The sequence below is a fragment of the Zootoca vivipara genome, chromosome 3 (assembly GCF_963506605.1).
Source record: "Zootoca vivipara chromosome 3, rZooViv1.1, whole genome shotgun sequence".
Taxonomy (NCBI): Eukaryota; Metazoa; Chordata; class Lepidosauria; order Squamata; family Lacertidae; genus Zootoca; species Zootoca vivipara.
In genome coordinates this window covers 22,759,178-22,785,125 of record NC_083278.1, presented here as the reverse complement: position 1 = coordinate 22,785,125, position 25,948 = coordinate 22,759,178, and the positions used below count along the sequence as shown (strand labels likewise).

At 45.2% G+C, this 25,948-nt stretch overlaps 2 protein-coding genes across 4 annotated transcripts in view; one reads left to right on the top strand and one right to left on the bottom strand.

Annotated features, from left to right (window-relative positions):
* The window catches only part of ERICH1 (glutamate rich 1), a 52,650-nt gene extending 32,311 nt beyond the window's left edge, over positions 1-20,339 (bottom strand). For 2 of the 3 annotated variants that reach the window (XM_035109940.2, XM_035109941.2), the window contains exons 1-3: positions 20,197-20,339; positions 9,683-9,841; positions 4,760-4,894 (exon numbers count right to left, since the gene is read on the bottom strand). In XM_035109940.2, coding sequence (XP_034965831.2) covers positions 4,760-4,894; positions 9,683-9,841; positions 20,197-20,221 — 319 coding nt within the window. In that variant the 5' untranslated portion in view covers positions 20,222-20,339. The remainder of the gene's footprint in view (positions 1-4,759; positions 4,895-9,682; positions 9,842-20,196) is intronic. The other variant, XM_035109942.2, reaches the window with a different exon arrangement.
* Positions 20,340-20,642: 303 nt separating this feature from the next.
* DLGAP2 (DLG associated protein 2) overlaps positions 20,643-25,948 on the top strand; it is a 365,596-nt gene continuing 360,290 nt past the window's right edge. The window contains exon 1 of the mRNA XM_060272460.1: positions 20,643-20,976. Coding sequence (XP_060128443.1) covers positions 20,959-20,976 — 18 coding nt within the window. The 5' untranslated portion in view covers positions 20,643-20,958. The remainder of the gene's footprint in view (positions 20,977-25,948) is intronic.

The window sequence follows — 25,948 nt, the reverse complement described above, 5'->3', positions numbered from 1 at the left end:
ATTATTATTATTATTATTATTAGACATAACTTAAGTCATGTGCCTTAATTTCAGTGTGTCTACTCTGAGCAAATCTGAAAACCAGTCTCGGTCATCTAAGGATGTTGAACAGTGGAAGTTTTCATGCCCAGCGAATAGGCAAAGGTATTGACAAGAGATGCTAGACATGTGGTTACCATGGTTACTCTGTGGTACATGAAAAGGTATTCCAAGTTCAGAAGCATTTTATTTTCTCTTACTTTGTATGATTCAGCTAAACCCTAGTGTGCTGAAAAGAAAACACAACACACACGCCTACCACCATGTATGCAAGCTCTTCCATGTTTGGGTTGGCAGGGCTTGTATGCATTGCCCCGAAATGATCCTAGGTCCGACAGTGCTATAAACTGCAAGTGAAAATAGAAACAAATCTGCAAGTAAAGTCCACCTTGTATGATGCTAGAGATGTGGCATTCCAGAAATATGGAGGCTGCGGCAACAATACCACCCCCCCCTTGCCCGGGGGTGGGGGGAGAAACACCCTTAAATTGCGAGTAAAGTAAAATATATGCCATTACTTTATCATTATCAAACCTAGATGTGGATTAAGAACATGAAATAGATTTAAGTATCTTGGTGCATAAATTTGCAGAGTTATGAAATATCAATAAGTGAGCCCTCATATTGCAACATGCAGATGTCACTCTTGCATCAAATACCTGAGGGTTTTCTGGTCTCTGAAAGAGAGATTCAAGTTTTCTGGGTTTTTTTTTTTTTTTAAAAAAAAACTATTTTAAGAATGTAAGCATCAGTTCAAGGCGCAACCAATTATCATCATCACCTGTTGGGAGGTACCCAACGTATCCCTGTACAACCCCTGCAGCCAAGCTGGTGCCAAACGCCGTTCTGCTTTCCTTTGGGCCACATCTGGGCAGACCAGGACCTCCATACACATGGCCCAGGCTTACAACCCAGGGAGGTCACTTGGGGGCTGCGATTCAGAGGTTTGACTTCACCCCCAGAGATGCACTCCTTTGTCTTTCAAGACAGATGGATGCCAATTAACTCAGGGGTGTACCAGGATCAAAACTAGGGGGGGGGGCAAGAGAGAGAAGGAAGGAAGGAAGGAAGGAGGGAAGGAAGGAAGGAAGTGGTGAGAGAGAGAGAGAGAAGGGAGAGAGGGAGGGAGAGGGAGAGAGAGAGAAAGGAAGAAAGAGGGGGAAAGGAAGGATGGAAGGAAGGAAGGGTGGAGCTCCCGTCCACCCCCACCCCCCGGCTCAGGCTGCTTCTTGCCCTCCCCACTGTCTGCAGCCGCGGAGGGGGCGAAAACAGCCCGATTTCAGGCTGCTTCTCCCCCCCCCACATTCCTGTTGCTTCTCCCCCCCCCACAGCCCAATTTCCATAACCCACAGCGACTTTTCCCCTTCAGTTTTCGGAGGGGAAAAGTGTGGTTATGGTCCGTAAAATACGGTATTTATTTGTTTTTTCTTCTGGGGGGCAGCTGCCCCCCCTGCCCCTCACTGGGTACGCCCATGAATTAACTCCAAGGATGACTTAGTTGGGATTATCACCCATTGTCTTTGCATGTTACAGATTTAGGTTCAGAGGCCTTTGTCCTGCAGAATAAAGAATCTAACAAATCAACGTGGCTACTGAAGGCATCATTTAGACACAAGAACATGAGAGCCTGCTTGATCTGACCAATGGCCCATCTAGTCCAGCACCCTGTTCTCACAGTGGACGATCAGATATCCATGGGGAACCTGCAAGCAAGACCCAAGAACAGGAACACTCTCCCCTCCTGCAGTTTTCAGAAACTGGTATTCAGAAACCGTCTCTGACTGGGAAGGAGCAGCATTAAGAGATAGCACAAACACCAACGTTTGCAATAGGAAAACAAGGTTAAAATCCAAGTACTGTAAGCCTCCCCCCCCCCTCCGGGTCGTACAGTAGTGATAATTATATATTAGTCTAACAATTAAGCACAAATGCAGCTTCAGATTACAACTTGCAGCGTGAATTCTTAGTCTCAAAAATGTTATTATTACTAATAAGAAGTGCTGTGTTGTGACATCACAACAAAGAACAAACATGATTAATGCTACTTCCCCGTCAAAAGCTTTCACTCTTTGTTCCTTTATAAGCCAGATGGTGTGCCTTAAGGAGCTTATCCTACAGAAGTGTTCTTAAGTAAATAGATAACCACAAAAAAATACTTTGGGAACAGCCAGAGTTCAAGATTAAACAGCTTGAAGCCACCAAGTTATTGATTTAGGTACCGGCATTTGATGTATGATAGCTTATCTGTGGCTCAAAATTAACACTACATTAATGCCCTTGTCAAAACCATCAACTTACTTATTCAAAATGTTTGGAGTGGGGAAGGATGCTTTGAAAGCAAAAATTTCATTTAAAAAAGTTCTCATAAGATTTCTTGCAACTTCATGCTTGTTGAATCCATTTCATTTAGAACCCTCTATTTCCCCCCAAGTTCCTTAAAAGGTATGATCATTTCCCGCGAGCACTTTGCAAGAAACTGAGCACTTTGCAAGGTTTCTCTTTTAAGAAGCTATTGCCGAATTTTTCAGTTTAGCGTCTGAAAATTTAGCAAAAGGCAGCTTTCAAAAATTATACTCTAGCGTCATAATGGCCCAGTTTGCAAGTCACATTGAAGCATAAAACATTGTTTTTAATGAACATTGGTTTCATGTGAGAGAGCAGCAGGAAGCTGCTCAAATGTTCCTGCAGCACCTTGGTGGACTAAGCAAGCAATAGTTGTGTCATCCAGACCTGAGCTTGGTTCCCCCCACCCCCCACCCCTGGGTGATAAGCCAAGAAAAACCTTGGTTACTGCTTGTGGCTTGTTTGGAAGAAACAAAAGTGCCCAGGTCTTGATGACATGGCAAGTCAGACTGTGGCTTCTTTTGTCTGCAAGCAAGGGAGGAACGCTGCGGGAAACTTTGAAGAACGTGCAAGAGCACTCTGCTTGTTCGCATTAAACCACCGTCTGCTTCAAACAATGGGTCAAAAGTGACCTGCCAGTAAGGTCAACCTAACATCTTGTGCATGCTGCCCCTAATTATACTAATTAAATTGTGTAATCCTGCTGTAATAAATGACATTCTGCAAAATGTGTGATGCAGCAGAGGAGTGCCTTTGGACAAACTGATGGTGGGAAATAGAGAAGAGGAACAGGAAATGAAGTGCAAACACCTCCTGCTTCTGTCAACCATGCAAATTAGAACCCTGTGCAACAACACTAGTCAGAAACATACCGCCCAGGTAAGAGCAATAAACCTGATAAATGGCAGCTGCATGTCACTGACATGAAATCTCACCTGGGTCATGGATTCTATGCAGTGGCCAAAAGGGGGCAGATCATGGATAGGTTGCAATGGCGAAAGTGGGGCAGAGAAGAACAGTTTTGGGACGCTAGATTTCAGCTGGGCAGAAAAAAGGAGCAGCTATAGGCTATGAATTAAAAGCTGTCCCAAACACAGGCTCCATGCCAAAACTGAAATAGAAATAAATAAAACCAAGGCTTTTTAGCTCTAAGTACCCGTAATTATAACCTTGTCCACTCACAAGGATGCATGGCTAATAAAGCTAGAGACAGACAGAGTAGAGAAGTGTAATGTTTATCCTAAATAAAGTGGGGAAGCTTGAAAGCATATAGAAAAAATACACAGAGGAATGAAGATATATACTGAAATACAGTCACCTAGCTATACTTTATTGGTCCTTTTTTCCCTCCGTCTCTGGCTAGACAAGCTTGCCATGAATCAGACTTTTCATTCTGCCTAGGCTATCAAACATCTGCCCAAGTAACAGGGGACAGGAATAATGGGATACAGAAATGTGTGGCATCCTCAGTTTGATCGTGCCATATTTTGCTACTGACAAATTTGTCTGTACCTGTAATTCTTAAATACGTCCAAAAAAAAAAGGGCTCCCAGTACGTTTCCGAGCACAATTCGGGCCCCCTCCCATCTGGCCTCAAGCCTCTCCGAGGCTCTAAAGGAAAGCAACAAGGTACGTCTTATTTTCGGGGGATGTCTTATATTTCGCGAATGCATAAAAACCCTGCCATGGCTTATATTATGACTACGTCTTAAAAAAAGGGGAAACACGGTACGTATCACATTCAAAATCTTTAGTACTTTGGAGCAGAGGAGGAGCCTAGGGGGCGCTGCAACTCTGACATAGAGAATTGAGCTGAACAGAAGGTGGGAGACGCCAAATTTTGGCCTTGTACAGGGCACTGCTGAAATCTGAAAGACCAAACTGCACCCCATTCAAAGACCCTGAAACCCTGTTCCTCCATATAGAAATATATATTTGAAGCCTGATCCACAGTTTAGTAAGGTCAATGGTAGGTATCCTTCCCCCCCTTAGTTAACATCAGGGCTTATCTTCCAGCCGGAACTCAGTTCTGGCACCTTTCAGGTGGGCGCCATTGCCAATATAAGAGAACAAAAGAGGCGTTCATGGTGAGTCACCTGGCACCTCCTTTTCTAGAAAAACAGCACAGATTAACATGAATAAAGACTCTAGGTATAACATTAATAATGGGATTTACTCAACCGAAGCATTAGGCCTGCAGAAGAATTAAGACAGCGCCACCTTATTATGCCAAAGAGCAACAAAGAAATGCATAAAGCAAGGAAGCGAGAGGTCTGGTAAAGGGAGTCTTGGGAATAAATTTACCATTCACCTGTAACTTTCAGCTTTAAACAATGACCTCAGGGGGGCGGGGACCCGGTCAAGAAAAATGTCTCACCTGGAGTATTGGCATCGCTGTCTTCACTCTCAGAGCTGCCATTGCTGGGTTCGTTATTAGCAGCTGGTACATAATCTCCAGGGGGTGGATTCACTGTGTACATTTTCCTCGGAGGCAGACTCGCACTCTTTTCACCTAGAAGATAACAACAAAACTGTTTATTCAAGTTGGCTGCACTGCTCTGGCAGAGACAAAAACCAGGGGAAATTAGTTTGGCTGCCCTCATCCGCAGGAAGAAGCTACACAGACTGAAGCAGGTGGACTGAGAAATTGTTCCATGCGAATAAAAACAGCAAATCTGCTTTACCAGTGATGCCCAGTTAAAAGAACCCTGGGGGCAGGGTGGGGGGCGACTCACGGTATCACTTTATCAGTTTACTTTATCTTATCTTTAAGAAAAATTGAGGTACCTGACTAATGAAATGTGCACCAATTGATTATGGCTGTGCTTTTTCACGTGAACAATTTCGCAGAACGGTCATGAACTTTCCCACTTACCTTGTCAGAACTACGTAAACAGGGTTGAAAGACTGGGGAAAAGGTTAGTTTATGGCAAGTAGAAAAGTTGGATGTTATTATGAAGTAAGAATTTTACATCGGTTTTTAAGCTGATAGACAAATTTTTATCTTCCCTTTTTTCCTTCTCTTCTTTATGTTTTTTTAAAAAATGAATGTTTAAAAATGCTTGAATTTTTATGTTTATTTCTGTATATGCTTTTTCTCAGTTCTTTCAAGCTTGAATAAAAATTAAAAGAAAGGAAAAGGGAGGGGGGCTGGGAATGCTACTGCAAAAAACATAATTACGCTTAAATGCTGCTCTGATCTATGGCGCGCATTAATAAAGACAGCAATTCTCTCACAAATCACCTTGCAGAGTGGATGAAAAGAACATAAGGAACCCCACTCCAAAGAAGTTACAGGACACTTTTGAAAAGCATCTTAAGGAGACAGCTTTAATAGAATTTGGCCACACTCACCAAAATTCAGTTATGCCATTAAATCTATAGCTATTGAGAAACCGAACAGAGCTGAAGGAATGCCTACTCCCACAATGATTGCTTTCACGAGGTCGTGTCAGCTTTCTGTGCACATTGCAGACTTCAAGGAGCAGGGCCTCTCATAGATCTTGACGAGACACCTTAATTTCTTTTGTTCAGCAGAAGAAATTAGGACATTTCACAGGGTTCAGGAGACTGAATTCCTTGTGCTCATCTCATCACTGCTGCCTATTTGTTTCGGACAGCATCAAAATACTAACCCCGCCCTGCGCCTTGCATTGTCTAAACCCAACTCTTTTAGAGGTCGCGAACGGAAAACAGAAATAAATGCAGCACAATAAATACAAACTGATTAATCATGCAGTCTGAAAAAGACAAGACATCAAGGCAAAATTAATTGAAACTATTCAAGTAAATTCATTTCCCTAAATTCATGCTAAATCCCTCAAACTGCCAAGTCTCGGATCCAATTTCTCCTATCACTGTTGATTAATAATGAGGTGTTAAATCAAGTGCTGGAATTAATGAGAAGCAAACGCGAAAGTTAAAGGGTGTTAGACTCCGCTGGATAATATCAAACAGGCTCTTGCGGAGGGGGAGGAGGTTTTTTGGGGCAGGCTCATATCCCTGCAGAAAGTTCATTCAAAAACAGAACACTGTGTTGTCATCTAGTTTCTGAAGATTTGAGGGAGGAGTGTGTGTGTCGGGGAACAATTTATTCCACCCCATTGTAGATGCCAAATGAAGAGAAAGCCCAACTGTAATGGTCATTTTGGGTCTCTAGAGATAACCTTCTGAAGGCATTGGGAAAGAGATAAGATGTCCAAACAGAGACAGAATTAAAAACAGCAGTTTGTGGATCCAAATGGGAAAAATAATAATGGCCTCAGAACATTATGAATAATCAACCATCACATTGATAGTTATCATAAAATCAGTCACCAGTAAACAAATTCTTGATTGAAAGGTATTTAAAATGTCATAGTCTGCTCTGCAATGTAGTAATTGCAGTCCGTTGCTCTTTCTTGCCACAGTAATTAACTGCTAAAACGGATTGTTTTAATCAGTTTGAAAAGTTGTTTATTCCATTATTGTGCTGCCAAAATTCCTGATGAATAGGTATAGAGGAGGTTTGCCTTGTGTGCCAATATATCACCGATACTCAAGTCTTTGGAATCAGGGAAACTTTGAACGCTTCTAGTAGAGGCTTGTGAAAATGCATGCAAACATTATCCAGGTCTAAGACAACAGTACTGCTGAAGTAGTAAAAAAGAAAAGAAAGGGGTATTTACGCACTTACATAATCAATTCATGTAAACGTAACTTAGGAAGATGTGCCTACATTGAATCAGAAAGGTCATGCTAAAATCAAGATTTATTGTGGCATTGGGTTATTGGTTCCAGCAATAAATATGCCACTCTTGCGAGACATATACCATTTCTTATTATTTGTATAACAAGAGATTTCTGTTTCCTGGTAATTTTGAATGACAGGATATCCAATAATAAAAAATTACAGTTCTTCCTGCTAGAGGTTTATCATGAAAAATACTCCCCAAGTTGTACAGAAAAGGAGAGTACCGCCTACACAACCAGTGCGTTTATAGTCTTTGTATATGTTTACAGGCTTGTGCTTTGAAACTTGAATTTGCCTGGCCACATGAATGAAGGCGCAGAAACCATTTGCAAGGGAGAATCAGTTGACCTGGGGTGTATGTGTGTGTGTGTGTGTGTGTGTGTGTGTGTGTGTGTGTGTGTGTGTGGAATCAAAAGCTTCCCTAGTTTGCCGACTGGATTCTTCCCAACAAATGTCAAATGTATTAGTGTTACAGTATTAAAATGCTAGGTTTGTTTTAAAAAAGATGTGCTTTAAAGTACCCTCTTTGCCAAGTTTCTAAGAGGATGTTGCTAGGACCTTTTCATTCAAGACCAGCACCCTCCTGTCCAAATGTGCATCCTTTGCCATGAGCTTTTGGAAACATGAACAGAATTTATGCTAAGTTAATATGGATCATGAGTTCACATTAAAGCCATGGATCATGAGTTCACATTAATATGGATCATGAGTTCACATTAAAGCCAAAAATTTAGCTGGAACTAAGTTAATCTGACATTTAACTCTGCACTGGATGTGTCAAAGGGTTAAATGTGGCGCAACCCATTGAACTCAGGGGCGTCTATGTTCAGTTTACTTGATGTGCAACTCTAATAAAGTGTTAAGTAAAAAGCCACTAAACGGTATTCTGTTTCATAAAGAGTTCACCAAGAATGCAATTAGAGAGAATAGGAAGCATGTTCTCTCTTTATTAAAAACTACATTCTTAGATATTGGACATGCTCAGTAAGCACATGAATTCTGCGGTTTCATCTCCTTGGGAAGGGTTATCACTGTATTTAAAATACACATTTGAATGGCTTGGGTTAAATCATGAGTTCAAATGGTTGCACCAATGCCTACTACATTGGCTTAGCTCACATGTGGCTTGTTTTAATTATGTTTTGGCATTATGTCTAAACCCAACAGCCATGCTTACACATGGTCTGTATGACCCCCCACCTCAGATGCTCACCATGATAACAAGGCAGAAGGAAAGAGCATATGGCAAACAAGCCAAGCTTTGGGAGGACAGTCCATGATTGGTTTGATCATTGGTTTGAGATGATTCTTGGAACAGTGAACTATGGGTAACACCCAAGAGTTACAACCTGAAAATGCCAGATGAAGAAACATCAAACAAATTTGACACAATGCTTCCAGCAGTTCATGGGCCATACCATGGAGTGTAGCCTATACTCTAAGAAGCAGCTGTGATGGGGAGTATGGCCTACCTGGATGTGAAATCAGTTACCTTCAACAGGCATGTGCTAGTTTTTCTTGGCTGAATTCTAGAGAGAGCAATTCCCAAGTGGCTCTTTACCAGCACTTTGTGTTTTAACAGATGTGACAAATCATCAAAGGTGACTTTTCTTTTGCAATTAGGCAGATGCTGGTTGAACGTTTAAGATTGAGGGAGGAATTCAATTTTTTTTTTAAAAAAAATTACATTTATATAACACCTTTTATCTTCCAAGGATCTCAAGGTGGTATACGTGGTTCTCCTGCTACCCATTTCGTCCCCACAACAACCCTATAAGGTAGGTTAGGTTAAGAGATGGTGACTGGCCCAGTGAGCATCACGCCTGAGTGGGGATTCTAACCCTGCTCTCCCAGGTCCTAGTCTAACACTCCAACCATTATGCCACACTGGCTGTCTTCTGATCCTTCCCAACAGCACAAACATTTTAGTCGGCCAGATGGAAGCCTCTTCCCTCTCCTCTCTACCACAAGTTGTTCTGGGGGTTCTCCTGACCCTCCAGAGCAGATTTGGGAAGGGGGTGGGTTTGCAGTGGGAGGCGGGGGGAAACCCATTGTGCTAGTTCCACTAACATGCCAGGTTACTTCAACCCAGGCCAATACACTTCCATCTTTCTGAACAGTGTATGTACCTGTTAATGCTTTCCTTGTAACTCCTCTGAAAAGAAATGGCCTTTGTAGCACCGTCTCTTTATTACAAGGATACAGAGGGCCTTCTCGGTAGTGGCACCCGCCCTGTGGAACACCCTCCCATCAGATGTCAAGGAAATAAGCAACTACCTGAGCTTTAGAAAACATCTGAAGGCAGCCCGGTTTAGGGAAGTTGTTAATGTTTGATGTTTTATTGTATTCTTAATATTTTGTTGGAAACTGCCTCGAGTGGCTGGGGAAACCTAATCAGATGGGCAGGGTATAAATAATAAGTTGTTGTTGTTGTTGTTGTTGTGCAACTAAGCACAATGCACATCATTTTATTTCACTTCGTGTAACACCTCCATCAAGGTGACAGTTGTCCAGCAGATTTCCCTTTGTTAAGTCACAGGTTCTCCCGATCTGCAAGCTATATTATACCTGTTAAACTGGAGTGTCGCTGCAAAATTGTGGTACTCTCAGGACCTCCCTGCTCCAAAACTGGACTTCTGGGAGCAGTGCCGCTCTCTGCACTCGAAGAAACCACACCAGGTGGAACAGGAGTAGGAAAGAGCCTCTCCAATACTTTTTTTCTGAACGCTAAAAGAAATAAGAAATAAAGTTTATCCATTACAGTTGATATTTCAGATAGGCCTGCTCTTCTTGCACTACAACCATGTCACAAACTTCAATAAAAATTAATAATGGGGGGTGGGGAGATACCATGGCAAAAATTGAGGTTACGCTTTGAGGTGAAATAGGAGCGCTGCTGCCCGATGCTCCAGCCGAAGCTATCACCGGAATATGTTCCCAAACAATACGACATGATCGTAGGAAGTGCAGAACGCATATGGAGAAAATTAGACCCCTGCTTTTCCATTTTCACAAGAAGCAATTACATAACTGCATTAAATTGCAGACTAAGTGAAGAATGAAGCCACATCTGTTTGCTTCTTTCCACTCTCTATTCAAGAAGCTCTGACTAGGGAGAAAATTTAGGGATGACCTTTACAGTGCTCAATAAATAGTTCGTGCTCTGCTCATTTAAAGTGCTTCATTGATTTCGGCTGGACTTTACCTTATTTTATTTTTTTTAAAAAAATCCTGAAGTATGGAAATAGAAAGCCACTGAGCAACTACCACCAACCATGGTAGCACTTAGCTCATCCCATGATTGGAGTCTACATACTGTACATGTTGCTCACAAAGTTTCAGGTGTCCTTCAGGATTTTTTTTTTTTAAGTCACTACATCTCAGTTGCGTGGCAAGGTCCCAAACCCTCCCGGGAAGTGGAATAAAGACACATGAAACAGTATTTTTGGTTAATGGGCGAAAAAGGCCACAACTTTATTGGTTACAGAATGTGAGTGGTATTGGCATTGGAAACCACAGGACTATATCTGACTCCTGCCTGTCTGCAGGAGTCTTGGAAGGGTTAGCCACCAGTAGGGGGAGCCCTGCTGATGCACATCAACTAGGGACTCCCCCAGGGTCACCGCTAGGGGTTGTGCCATGGCCCTAGCCCTGGGGCTTAGGACGGAGACCACGCCCCCTCCCGGGATTCCTTTAACAGAATACCCTTGAATTAGGAGGGGTAGGTGATGGCCACTACCTCCCCACACCTTCAACCTAATACTCCAATGCCTAACCGCCAAACCTTATAAAGTTGTGACGATTTGCTATGAGGTAGGAGGAAAAAACCAAATGGCCAGTGCCAATTTGCCAAGTGGAAAAATTCCTACCATGCCTCTTGGACAACCAAGGTGACCAACCAAGGTCCACAGCAAGGTCAAGAAATAAAAGAGCCTAACCTAAGGGAGGGAGGGCGGGAGAACTGGCCGAGCAGGGAGAAAAACAGGGGCGAGTCCTCGGCCATGGGCAGTTTAAATAGCCCGCGCCACACCCCCAGACCGTTCGAATTGGACAGCCTACGGGTGACGTGGTCGAGGACCATCCAATGATGCAGGGGTGATCCCGCCCTGCACAGGTGGGGAGGGCTTGCTCCCAGCCCGCAACGACATCTCCCCAGGAACGGGAAATGGCTTTTTTGTTTCAGCCTAAATGCAGGTTAAGTAAGTAGAGCTGTTCCTGCAAAATTCCTATGCACTTAGAATTAAATCCTATTCGTGCTGGAAGCTGATATGCCTTTGTGGGTCATTTTGGTTTCATTAAATGCCAAGGTATGATCATTTGTGGCTTGAAGTCCATTCCAGCTGAAATTCAATGTCTAATAAAAAGGTAGGAGGCGACATAGCAGAATCAGAGTATAAATCTGTCCGGTGCATATTCACTAGAATCTTGGTTCTCAACAACTATCAAAGCAAAACAATTTTACACTTACAAGAAACAATGTAAAGAAGTCCCAATTTATGTTGTTACCGTGTTTCTCATATTATAAGACATGTCTTATATTTATTTTTTCCTCAAAAAAACACACTATGGCTTATTTTCAAGGGATGTCTTATTTTTTTCCTCCTCCTCCTGCCGCGGCCAGCATTGCTGCTGCGCCTATCACTATGTCTTATTTTCGGGGTATGGCTTATATTCCTTGAATGCTTAAAAATCCTGCTATGTCTTATTTTATGGGTATGTCTTAAAATATGAGAAACAGGGTAGAAAGGGGAAACATTGAAAGAAATTAGTTTTGGTGGTTACAGGAAAAGCAGTGTTTATCCTCCAAACTCCTTTGTGATCTAATAGCAAGGTGAAAAAGTGATACATCTCTGTTTACATAAAATGCATGCAAAATCATTGTTGACAAGCAGGGTGGTTTAAATCACAAGTCAGTACTTGCTGGTATAATCTTAATATTTACAAACAAAGTTTCATTTTTGGAATAATAAATTTTCAGAGTAGCTTTTACAGTTATATAAAAAATAACTGATTTGGTTATACTATTAGAAATACATAGACCGATAATTATGAAATTATTGTGAGGATTAATAAGTTATATTTGGACATTTTCTGATGTACTTTATTGGAAGGAGAAAAATAATCATTTCCTTAATAACAATTTAAACAATTTATTTAACTAAAACAATAACATTATAGCATATATCCATGCTTGTTAACTGATGTGGTTAAACTTTTTTTTTTTAAAAAAAAGAACTCAGACTGAGTTTTAGCACACATGAAAAACTTAAAACAAATCCTTATTTCCTGATGAATAGCCTTTGGACTATAATGTAACTTAAATAGAAAACTATCTTTAGAAAGATTTTTCCTCCAAAAGCATTTTATTTTAAAAAATCCAATTTATATAAAAAAATCCAATTAATTTTTTTAAAAAAATCCATTAAAAAACCAGTAATTTTTATCCACCCTGTTGACAACTGATCTTCAGTTACTTCTCTTACATGCTATCAAGTTGGCATACTATCTCATGTTTGGAGGCTGCAGTAGGGAACCACAAGGTGGAAATGAAAAGCACTTCATTTGAAGATTCCTTATTAGAACAGTTTTTATGGGATCAGTTGTGCTTGTGTTTCGTGGGCACTCTTGTAGAGTCAAGGAAACCCATTTCCACCAGTTCATACACTTACGACTGCTTGTGCAGAGTTGTGAGCGGAGTACCAAACCCCTTGATAGCTTGCAAATGTTCATAGCATTGCTCAAATCAGACGGCAAAGAAATAAATGGCCTTTTAATGACCATGGCAAAACTATCCCCGCTCACACACCCACACCCAAAGGGCAGCTTCAGAATCAGATGTCAGCTTATGAGAAGCAAGGAACCCCAACAGCCTGCCAGAGAGCCAGTGTGGTGTAGTGGTTAAGAGCGGTAGACTCGTAATCTGGGGAACCGGGTTCGCGTCTCCGCTCCTCCACATGCAGCTGCTGGGTGACCTTGGGCTAGTCACATTTCTTTGAAGTATTTCAGCCCCACTCACCTCGCAGAGTGTTTGTTGTGGGGGAGGAAGGGAAAGGAGAATGTTAGCCGCTTTGAGACTCCTTCGGGTAGTGATAAAGCGGGATATCAAATCCAGACTACTACTACTACTCTTCTTCTTCTTCTTCTTCTTCTTCTTCTTCTTCTTCTTCTTCTTCTTCTTCTTCTTCTTCTTCTTCAGTGTATTATTCTTCAGCACACTGCCAGGAGGAGCTAGAAATGTGCACTCTTGGGTGTGCATTTGCAAGCATGGAAAGGAGCAGCAGCATGCCAGCAATGAAAGAAGACTTGGCCATTCTGAACACATAGTTACACCTACCCTGGGACACGCAGGGTTGAAAGGAGAGGAGATTGCATTTCAATTGGAAACTCAAGTCAGCTTGCATTCTCTGAACTGGTATCTTGATGAATGCCACTGCAACCTTTCTCAAATTGGAATTTTGTAGAATAAAAAAAAAACACGGGACAGAGACTTCTCACCTCCATATTAAAAGCAAGAGGGGCAAATGAGAGAGAACACACCCACTTTCTTCGGAAGGTCAGCAGAAGTATTGTACTATGGAAATTAAAAACTGCTGAGGAATTCTGGACTATTTACATTGAACCACCTGAAGGCTACTCTTACAGGCTTCTTTTGCATCACGGCCAACATCAGTATAATGTAGGCTGGATTCAGACAGCATCGATAATGCTCACGTTTTATGTGATTCTTTCACACAAGGTAAAAAAAGCCACTTTGGGGAATCTAGTGGAATCTAAAGGAAGTTTATCACTCATTTGTGTGCTGAACTTCCAGAACTTCCAGTAAAAATCCATTACCCATAAAATCACAGGAGTTTTGTGCTGTAATTTCCCCTTGGTTTTCATCAATCACCCCCCCCCCCCAACCTCCCAGTCACTCCCATGATGAAATTTAGGGCAGTAAAGTTCTTTTCTGCTGTTTTCATAAGTGAATCATGGGGGAAACGGAATTGTTCATTAGTAAAAAACAACCACGGGGATGACATGCCTGCTGTTGTGTCACACCACACCTGGTGGGGTGCCGATGAAAAAGCTGCAGTTCCCTAATGCAACTGGTAATGCAGTATATAAAAGGGACCTTAGAAACTGGGGAAACAGAGGAACTACAGTAGCATTATAACCAGGAAAACTAATGCAGCAGTCCCCGCATCTGACTATACATTTAGTTGCAATCCTATGGACTCTCAGAATGCAAAACAATAGCTGTGAAAACAAGTCACGCCACAAGTTACTGCACGCACGCACGCAGGCACACACACACACACACACACACATCGGCAACTACACCATTATTTCTATGTCTTATGCTAATAACCCATACTAACCATACACCAAGTGTGCTAATCAGCACGCAGTTGACAGCAGGAACACTGCAATGACATCACCCTACCATTCACCCAACACGCAAGCGTGCTCCCAGTCGGATAAGGAGGCAGCCAAACTTATAAAGCCAGAAACTGCAGGGCTCACACACAGAAGCTTGAACCCCCGGCAGCCAAACAGCAGCAGCAGCAGCAGCAACCCAGAGAAGTAAGGCTTGCCATTCTATTCACAGTCCGCCAACTACACAGGCAATGGAAAGGAGGAAGCCTGCATATGGAGCCAACATCTCCCCTAGGCAAAGGTTCAAGGCCTTTCCCTGGGAACAATGCCTCGCCAACGCACAACGTACCCAATGTATGAGCAACAGTGGTGCCCTGGTGAGGGCAACAAGCATTTTGCAAGGGGAAAGAAAGGGAGCCATTTGGGCAAGGAAGAACGCGCACGAAACAGCAGGCTCGCAGGAAACGAGGCCAAGTTTTCCAACAGCTCGGCGGAAGCTGTGCAACACGGGTCTTGTTTTTACAAGGGTGGAAATGCAAGTTCTACAACACCAAGCCTACAATGGGGTGTGGTGAGGCCCCTGGTAAAAAGCAGCAATATTGTAAGGAAGGAGGAAGGACACATCAAGAGAGCAACAGGTTATGCAAGACAACTCTAGATCTAAAAAAAAAACCCAAAGTAAAGGTTTTCCTAGCATTAATAAAGTTGCCTTACACTTATTAAGCAAGATGTGCAACTGCATAAATTATATGAGCTGCAACGCAAGAGAGGATAGCTTATTTACTATTATGTAGGACAAGGTTTCCTCCCCCAAAGTGCTTTTGCATGAGACATACAAGCTTTAGTACTGAACTTCCTGTAAGCATCACTCAAATATTTGTGCACTGCCTATTCATATGCAAACAGAAAGCAACATCAACAATGCTCTACAAGATTACATGGTGCTTAAAAGAAAAGCTGGTCTAGGAACACAAGAATCAACCTACCAAGCGTTCTTCTTACAGACACAAAGTCACTGGAATCTTTTTTCAGATAAAGGGACAGCAGGGGGAGAGAACAAGACAAAGGTTCTGACAGTTTGACAATATGCAGCATCAAGGATGCAATTTAATTGAAAGCAATCAAGATACAGGAAGGTTCTGCAAAGAAAAGGATTTGGGGAAAAAAAGTGATGAGGAGGAGGAGCAGTGTTGTTGACTGCAAGACAAGTCTGAAAGCCCTGCAAAATATGGAAAGCAACACTGGAGGCAGAAAAGGAGCAATGGCAAAAGGAGACCAACAGCAGGCACCAGTATTTATTCTCCTCATGGGGCAAACAGCAGCTGAGACGGGTGATTTTGACCAGGAAAATTGTGTAGGGATAGAAGGCTTAATCCCCTGCCTGCCAACAGAAGCCAATTTGCCAGCTGCATTTCTGAAAGAAAAGATCACTAAGAAATACGAATCATTAATCTCCAACGCAACATGCACTTTAGCCTTGTTCCACCAATTTCAGTGGAAAAGTTGAACCGGACACAGGAGCCAGTACATACCGATGCATAACCTTGCAGCCCACATGGATTCTTCTGGCAGACTGCAGCTCAACAGCTGCTTTCCCATCCTTAATCATTTTGCTATGCACTAGAATTAACATCTTCATTTTGTTCAACCTGCAGGGCTCATTCTTGCTATGCTCCTTAATTCTCAGCACATTCTGGCTGCACATCAGCTTCCACACACACCCCCCCCCTTCTTCCAGAGAAGCTAAAGTTGCAACAGTCACATTCTGTAGCTCCTACTGTTGAAGTCACCTCTTCGATTGGCTCAGGACTATATAATACACCATTCCTATGCCACTGGCCTGTGCATAAGTAATCTTGAACTAAGAGTTGTCCCAAGCATTACAACCACCGAGATTGCTCCAAGTCACCAGGAGAGATATGCGGCCATATTTAAATGACTTATGAGCTGTCCACAGGGTAAATATTCTGGCAAGTAAACAGGAGGAAAACTTACTACAGCCAATGATTTCATGTGTGCGATGCGGGATATTTATGCTTCTGTTTAGAAAGTGTTACGTAGGCATAATCAGCTATTACTCTCTCACCCTCCAAGCATCTCTGGGAGATTATGACTTCAGTTCCTTTCTCACTGGAGCCACAGTTTTTTGGATTAATGAAGATATATACACAGGAAGGTGATGGACAGAAGATGAAGGGCCCTGTCTGAGGGGCAGGGGAATCTCCCAGGTGATTGCTGGGAGGGTTCACTTTCTTTCTTTCTTTCTTTCTTTCTTTCTTTCTTTCTTTCTTTCTTTCTTTCTTTCTTTCTTTCTTTCTTTCTTTGTGTGTAGTAAGGATTAAGACATAATTGTGACAGAAGGCATTGTATTTACGTTCTGTTCTTTTCTCTCTCTCCTTCTTTATTTTCTTCCTTTTCTTATTCTTGCTCCCCCCCCCATTTTTCTCAAGGTTAGTTTGACTTTTATTGTATTTTATGTCGAAAACCTTTAATAAAAAAAATGATTATTTTTATTTTTAAAGAGAGATACTTCAAACCAGGCCCGGAATTAGCCCCTGGCATAGGTGGGAAACTGTCAAGGCCCACACGCCAGGATTTTCTTTTAAAATATATTATGGTGCTGGAGGAAACTCTTGAGAGTCCCATGGACTGCAAGAAGATCAAACCTATCCATTCTTAAGGAAATCAGCCCTGAGTGCTCACTGGAAGGACAGATCCTGAAGCTGAGGCTCCAATACTTTGGCCACCTCATGAGAAGAGAAGACTCCCTGGAAAAGACCCTGATGTTGGGAAAGATTGAGGGCACAAGGAGAAGGGGACGACAGAGGACGAGATGCTTGGACAGTGTTCTCGAAGCTACCAACATGAGTCTGACCAAACTGCAGGAGGTCCATGGGGTCACGAAGAGTCGGACACGACTAAATGACTAAACAACAAATATAAACTCAAATGTAAGACCAGTGCTAAAAAGAAACTATCAGTCCAACAGGCTGCCATCTTTTTTCTTACCCAAGTACCTCTGAGCCTTACACACAGTGCAGCTATACTATATCAGTGGTCAGAAGCATTTGTGGGAGAGATTCTGGCAGCTGCTAAGGAGTCAGACGGTCCACCTCCTTTCAGTTCTGGATACTGAAAGCAGGCAGGGAAGAAAGATGATTTGTGGAAACCTGGGCGGGCGTGGTGGTGGTGGTGTTCCTCTGGGGCCAGGACTGCATTTTCTTTTTTCTTATACTGGTGCACCATTGAAAGGAGACCGTATAGTCAGGTCAGTCTTCCACACCACCCAGCTCACTTGGGGTGGGATACTGGATTGCCACAGTTATGGCCTGGGAGAGAATGTGACTGCCCAAAAGACACGCTGAAGGCTAGGTTAGGACTGCCCCAGGTGTGATGAGATGTGTTGATATGAAAGTACTTGGGCACTGCAGGAAACCTAGCTTTGTAATCTACCAGGATTGGCTTATTTTCATTGCCTACAAAGGAGAATAATTTCAGATATATGTAAATACATTACTCTACAAACAACTTCTTTTGCACACAGCCATCACAAGCACACACTTCTGTGTAGCCAAAATGAATCTCCCCCCCCCGAAAAAAGCTATGGGCAATAGCCACCTAAGTCCTACTCACGACCAGTCTATTGATTTCACTAGGTGTACTCCAGCTATGATTAACCACTGAGTTTCATCCATTTGTAATGCCACCATGAGTTCTTTGATCTCCCATCGTGCAATGTTCCCATTTTTCTTCTGAGCTTCATCTCCACACAATTGGGAGAAACTTCCCCAGCCTTGCTTTAAAATGCAGACCCTGATCCAAGCCACACATTATGCTAAATGCACAGCATGCAATTATGTGTGTGGGTTCTTCCCTCGCTTATTTAATTACAGGTATGGGAGGATCACTTTTGTTCTCTGGAACTGCAGTATGAGGGGAAGGGAATCTCAACCTTTGTGCCCTCAGCTGTGAGGTTAATGACCCCCCCCAAAAAAAACTATAATGCTTAACAACCACCACCACCACCACCACCACCAAAGGTCCTATTGGCACCAATGTTCCCACCTCCCCCAATGCCTTATAGATGTATGTGTTTAGAAGTTGGACTCTGTTTATGATGGAAGTGAGGAGTTTTGTTTTGTTTTTTGCTGTTGTTGTTGTTGTAGCTGTGTTCTGCATGAAATTTAAAATATATATCTTTTTCAAACAAACAGATGTGTGTATTTGCACCAGGATCATAGTGTGTGTGTGTGTGTGTGTGTGTGTGTGTGTTAGATCTCCCTTCCCCCCCTACAGTGATCCCAAAGAACAGTCTGTTACCTGCGATTAAATAAGGAAAAATAAAAGACATTGGGAGTTGCATGCTGCACATTTAACATAATACATAGTGTGGCCCTAAGTAGGCCATCCTGAGCAATCAAAATGGTTCAGACAACCAAAATACCATAATGGCCAAGCACTCACATATACACAGAGTTCTATGATGCTCTGTGTTTTGCTTCTCTCCCATACCTGCCTGGAAATAAATAACCCCACCAAAGAAGAATGGTTACACTTCATGCCGCAATGCCCTCATATGCATTACTGATGCTCCAATTTTGTCGAATTATAGGAATGCATTTCCCAAATATATAATTACTTCAATTTGTGCTCCAGTGTCCACTACATCCGGCGCACTCCCAGTCTCCACAGGTTGTCCTCAGGTTGTCTTCCCGCACCACAACACTTTATATACAGCACTTCCATATTATCTAGAGTCTAGAAGTTAGAACAACAGCACTCTGGGAACGGTCCCATGCATTCTCAGTTCAGTAAACAGACTTTTATTAATGGAATCCTGGTTTGCTGCCATTTCCAGGTGATGCAGGCCAGCTCACACCAAGGTGCTTCCCACCTGTGGCTGGAATGCCAACTCCACTTTGACAGGTACTTTTACAAATCTCTGAAAACATTTGATGCATTATTTGGAAAATGAGGAAACAACAGACAGACTTCCCCATACTGGGTAAAGCTGCACATTCCTGCATTGCAGGGAGCTGGACTAGATGATCCTCAGGGTCCCTTCCAACTTGATTCTATGTGAATTCCATCCAAGAGCACCAACTCACAGCATTTTCTCAGCACCCAACTTCCACCTTTTGCTTAAAGGCTTCCCAGAACTTTTTTCAGGTTCTTTCCCTCGAACAACTGCACGAGCCATTTTCCAACCAATTCCTCAAGTCCAACATCTACAGAAACAGGTGGGTGGTGGGCATCAGGGATGCGGGCTGCCTGGGAATCCCAGGAGCTTCGCACAACTTCACGGAAGCCCGGTTTTCACCTGTCAGCCGTCGCAGCCCCCGGCCGGTTTCCTTTGCCAGCCGATCGCAGGTTGGGGGTCCCTGCAAGCCGCTTGAATTCTCTCTCACTCACTCGCGCGTACTATCGCTTCTTGGGAGACTTCCTGGGAACGTCCACCCACCCAACGTCCTTAGTCCCGGGCAAGCTTTTAGAAGTCCATGCCTGCCGGCAGCTCCAACCACCATCACCCGCACCCCTGGAATCGCATCCAAAGGTGGCTCCACTCCACTTAAACTAGACACGGCGAGGGCTCCACCGCCCTCCTCGGAGCAATAAGCCAGCCAGAGACCTCCCTTGCCTAGGATCCGAGGCCACACTCTATCTGTTCCCCATCTTGCATATGCAGCCATTTCACCTCCCACCTCCCGTGCTCTGGCCCTCACCTTCCGTCCTCCTGCTGAGAGCCATCCTGCACGGACAGCGCGCGCGGAGAATCCGGTGCAAAGCCCTCGCCTTATCCGGCTTGCAAGAAGCAGCAGCGGCAGCCTAGCGCGCTCCTCTTCCTTGAACAACTTGTACCCGCCCTCCGGCTTCCTCCTCCTTTGAAAGGAGGCGTGTCCACTATCAGGGGAGACGGCTCCCTATTGGTCCGGGGCGCATGGAGCGGGGCGGTCTCAACGCAGCCGGCGTTCGAATCGCGGAACAGGCTCCCCCCCCCCCGCTCCGTCTGACCCGCCCGCGCCTGGGACGGAGCCATGCCGCGCCTTCTGGGAGGGGCAGGAGAGCGCGCGCGCGCGCCTGCGCGGAGCGTGAGAATTCCGCCTCGAGGGCGGCTTGGACAGCGGCGGCGGCGGCAGCGGCGGCGAGCGAAGCTCAGCGCACCAGTCGCTTAAAGCAGCGGCAGCAAATAGCAGCACCACCGCATGGACAGCGGGAGAGAGAGAGAGGGAGGGAAAGGAAGGGGAATCATTAACCAAGCCGCTGCAGCAGCTACTTTAGCGCGCGCGGGTTTGTGTGCCTGAGGGTAACAAGAACAGAGCCAACGCGGGAGATATAATGTCCTACCTCGCGCCTCCGCCTCTCTCCCGCCAACATCTCCCTGCCGCCTCGGCCACCTCGTCCCGCTGCTGCCCCGGCTTCTCCTCCGCCCGGCTCGCCGAGCCCAGCATGCACCCCGTGCTCTGCTAAGCGAATAGTGCCCTAGAATGTCAGCGCTGAAAAAGGTAAGGGCGTCGAGGGTCGGTCCGTCGGTGGGGCGGGGGGAAGAGAGCAGGTAATGGTCAAATAATCCCGGGAGAAAACGGGAAGTGGAGGTAGCCAGCCGAGCGCCCATCCCCGGCGCAACCTGGGCTGAGGGTGCGAGCGAGCAGGGAACAATCCTGGACGGCGCTGCAAACTCCGTCGGAGTGGAAGGGGGGGCGAGGGAAACAGCTGGTGGGATTCCAGCTGCGGGGGGTGGTGGTGGTGCGAGGATTGAGTCACGGGCTGCGCGGAGGGAGGGGGAGTGCGGAGCTGTGAGAGGACAGCTCCGGAACCGGTGCTGTGTGCCGTCGCTGCTGCCGGGTTTTGGCTCGGCGTGCATTCCCTCGGTGCTGGTCCGCTCGGGGTTGTTTCAGTGAAACGGTGTATTGGTGCGGGAGGGGGGGGGATGTTGCCTCGGCTTTGCCTCGCTTTTCTCTCCTCCACGCGGCAGCCTGCCGTGCGAGGGTTGCCGTGGGCTGGGGACGCAGCTGCTGCGGGGGCTGCTTCTCTCCCGGTTTGGGGTGGGGGGGGGGAGAGAGGAGGAGGTAGCGGGGACGGTCGCTTTAGCGGGGGCTGCGGTTATTCCGGGCCTGAGGGGGGGAGTTGGGGGGGGGAGCCACTCCTGGTTTTGGTGGGTTTTTTTGTTTTTGCTGCTGCTGGGGGTGGGGGTCGCCCCGGGAGTGCTGGGCTCTGTGGGCACAACTCCTGCAAGCGGCTTTTTTGGAGGGAAGGTGAGGGGTGCACATTTTAGAGATATTCTAGGCGCTTCTGGTGTAACCCATCTGTGGTTGTAGAAGGAGCAGCTTTCAATTTTTCTGTTGGGGAGGGAGGCAACTGCAAAAGAGGCAGCAGCAGTGGGGCAGGAGTAATGAATGGAATAAGACAGTTCGAGGGTTTGGGGTGAAAGTAATAGAATGAAGGGGGGCGGAAGAGAGAGGCCTCGAAATTAATGTCGAGGGACGGTGTTGGGGCAACTTGGGCGATGGGTCGGAAGGGAGGCCCCTCCAAGCACAACCAGACTTAACAGTGACTGAAAGCGCTGGTGTGACATTTTGTGAGTTGGGGGTGTCTCTCGTCACCCAAAACTGATTCTTTTCTTGTGTGTGGGGATTAGTGTTGCAGTGACAGTCTGTGTACACGTTTTGTGTGTGTGTGTGTGTGACCTCCAAGAAATAACGTGGTGGGCTTTTAAGGGGCTGCTAAGGTGTATGTGGATTTTTTTAACGAGGGAAAGATGGAGGATGCGGAGGTAACTTCTGGGGGTTTGCAGAGGTACCTGGAAGGTGGAAATGAGGTATCTGGCCACCCAGGATCAATTGGGGGGAAATGAGGGTCTTGAAGCGACATTGTGGGCCCCTGATTAGAGAGTGTGTGTCTCTCCAAAATAATCGGGCGGGGGGGAAAGGTTGGCTGAGGATGTGGAGATGCTTGTGGGGTGGTGGTCTCTGCTCATCTGTGCTATAAACGGGGGGGGGGGAATTATTGGGACCAAGCCACCAAGGTGCCTGTGCATCTGTGGAGTGTTCTCTTCTCCCCGGACTAAGCAGGGGGAAATAAATAAGAGGGGTGGGGGTGCTGGGGCGGAGAAGGTCGAGTTCATATGTGAGGCTGCTTCTGGAAGCCCCAAGCGCAAAACTGGGAATCGCACTAGGAAGGTGTTGGGCCGAGAGGGACGTGTGCGCGGGCGCGCGCGCTCCGTGTTCCTCCGGCTGCTGCGGTCCAATGCGCCCTCGTTGGAAGAAACTGTGCGCCCCGTTGCTCCGGGCAGCGCCGAGCGCCGCCCTCTGCTGCTGCGGGCCCGAGCTTGCTCCGCTTGCCTCGCTCTTCCTTGGACGAGGGCCGAGGGGCTCTAGTTGCAGAGGCGGAGGGGTCTGCCCGACCAGCTTCAATGCAGCCGCTAACCGAGCAGAGGAAAGAACTCGAGCAACTCCTTGCTTCGCAAGGTGCTTCTTCTTCTTTTTTTTTGGTGCTTTTTTTTTTGGACGCGCTTAACTACAAATTGAGAACGGTGCAGCTCGGTGGAACCAAGCTGAAGCTCAGGGAAAGGAGCGTTACCTCGTGAGAAACCCAATGCGATGGGGACACACGTACATGCACGTGTGTGTCAGCTAGATTCATGGTGCCTTGAGGCAGCCGGGGCGCCGGGACAAATTGCACTCTCACCTCCCGCCGGCAGAAGAGGCAACTGACGACTCCTCTGTTTAAAATAAAATAAAAAAATTTAAGGGTGATTTCGGAGGGCGTTGGAAGGGTTGCTTTGCCAGAAAGAATCTGGCAAACTATTGTGGAGGGGGGGGAGTGTGTGCTATTAATCGCTCCTCCTCCTCCCTCATCCTTCACTGATCTCCCCGCTCCCCAACACACACAAAATGCTCCTGTTGTTCCCTTAGCAATGCAAGCAAGTTATCGGCATGAATCCTTCTGGAGGGCTTGAAATACAGTAGGGTGAGCCTGGTGAGGGATGGGACGGGAGAGCCTGGGCTTGAAGGGTTTCCAGGAGATCCCTTCATCTTGACTTGCAGCCTTCAAACCCGGGCTCGCTCTCCAAGGGAAGGAGGCCATCCAGCGCGCGTCCTATCCCCGAGGTCATGCCCCCAAGCACCGCGCCGCGTGTCCCCCCCCCCACGCTTTGCGGTAGCCGAGCTGCGGGGAATGGTCTCTCGTTGGCGAGGAGTTCCTTTGATTTCTGCGCGGGCGGCTGCGTTCTGTGTGGGGAAATCAGCTGCGCTCCAAGGCAAGCGGGTTCACACGGCGCGCACGTCTGTGATTCATGGCGAAGGTGAGGCCCCGGCGCCTCCATCCTTGGCAGCGCAAGGCTCGCAATTCCGGGGCGACCTTTGCGCGGCTCTTTCCCCAAAGCGAAAGAGCAGGACCAAAATCTCTCGCTTGTTGTAGGTTTCTTTACGGAGTTCGGAGACATAAATAATCAAGAGCTTGTGATTCTACCCGCACGTGGGAATCAAAGTGGTTTGGCTAACTTGGAATGCAAGTTATAAGACAATACTGTACTGTAATCTTGCTCTCCTAAGCAGGGACAGCTCTCTTCCGCCTTTGTCCCATGGGGGGGGGGGAGTCAGAACAAGGAGGAGCCTCTCTTTTCTCACACTACTTATTGGAAGGGCATAGAGGAGGAATACTTTTTTCCATATAGGACTTCTTGGGAATGAGTGGATCACATAACACGTGTTTAGAAGAACCAAGAGTGCTGGCAGTTCAGGAAGAAGTTGTTAATGGGGTAGGGGGTGTTGTTGATGCAGCATCGAAATTGTCCTTTGGTGACAATCACAGTCCGACATTGTTAGTCAGAGTAGCATTCTATACTGTGTAGCATTTCCAGTGTTAAGAAACACAAAACTGGGCAAAATTGGCTTGATGAACAAGGCATTGGTTGCGTTTCAAATTTCAAAATGCCCGTAGAAAACGAGAGTGCAGGCATTTTTTTATTGTGAAACAGTGAGGTTTTAGCTTCACTATGATGACTACTCATGGAAGACTGCATGGTTTTTCATAGCACTGTGACACTCCAAAGTTCAGAGTTTAAACTGGCTCTGAATGGAATGTTTTTAATATGCCTAGATATGTCTAATATGTCTAGATGCCAGTTGTTTGACCAGCTTCCTGTTTTCTGCCTGAGACTGGCAGCAAAAGACCCTGTTCGGCACTGGCAGGTTAACCATGGTCCTAGTGGGCCACTGTACATAGCAGCTGTACATAGCAGCTTGATAAGTTGTGAAATGCCTCCTTCATACTAAGGGGGCGTTACAATTTTCATCAGTTTTATATTTGTTTCTGTTGATTTTTTTTTAAAAAAAAACCATTTTCACACCTATGTTCATTGGCTTTATTATGACTTCCCCAACTAACCACAAACACCTCCATAAGTAGACTCCATAAGTCACATTCTGAGAGAGATGGAGTTAATGTAACCTAGATAGAAGAAATGGAACTAAATGTGTGTAACCCTGTTTCTGACTTTCTCCATTATCTACCTCTGATTCTCACAGTATTCTCATTACAGCTATAGAATTCTAAACTGTAAGAAATACCTTAGTTCTTCATTGTTCAGGGCCCTAGTTACTTCATGCATGATAGATGTGCAGGCAAATACTATGCATTTTCACTGAGAAGTCCCACAGAATTCACTTTTTTCACTCAGCAGTTGTCTGTTTCACTTCCCATGTGAGCTGTTACTTCCCGACTAAAGCAATTTCAATGGGAACAACCATCTTCTATTGGATTGCAAGTGAATGTATAGCTCTTGTGTTCAGCAAAGATCACAATAGGTGTGTTTTCAATAGTCCTGTAGCTGCTGCTATATGCAACAAATGTTATAATGACATTTGAATTGCACTAAATATTCATCTTGGGAAAGAAGTCTCCCACTCACATTCAGCAACATTTTAAGACTTCCAGATTTATCTGTCTTTAAGGTTGGATTTTGCAAGTATATCATGATATATGACTCATTTATTCCAATGCATTGTTCAGCATTGAACTAGCTCGTATATAGTGATTTGGAGACATATACAGTTATTTATCAAATACCTAATTCTGGCACTACTTAGCACTACTTTTGCTTTCTAGAAGGTATGCATGCATATGATCAGTGCTTCCATTAGTTTTAAAGTGCAATGCTGTGGCTGTGTACACATTACCAGTTTAAAATGCAGCGAGGTCAATAACAAGGAAATGGGTGAGCATTGATAACTGAGCAATCTGCTTTCCTTTATAGTCTTACTCAAAACCTATCTATGGTGGTACCTCGGTTGTCGAACGTAATCCATTCCAGAAAACCATTCTTCCGAAACGTTTGACAACCGAAGCGCAAAGGGTGGTTGGCAAAGTCAGTGGAGAAAACAGAAACGAACACAGCGGAAGCCGTTCGACTTACAAGGCGCGTTTGAAAACGGAAGCAATTACTTCTGGGTTTTCTGCATTTGGGTTCCGAAATGT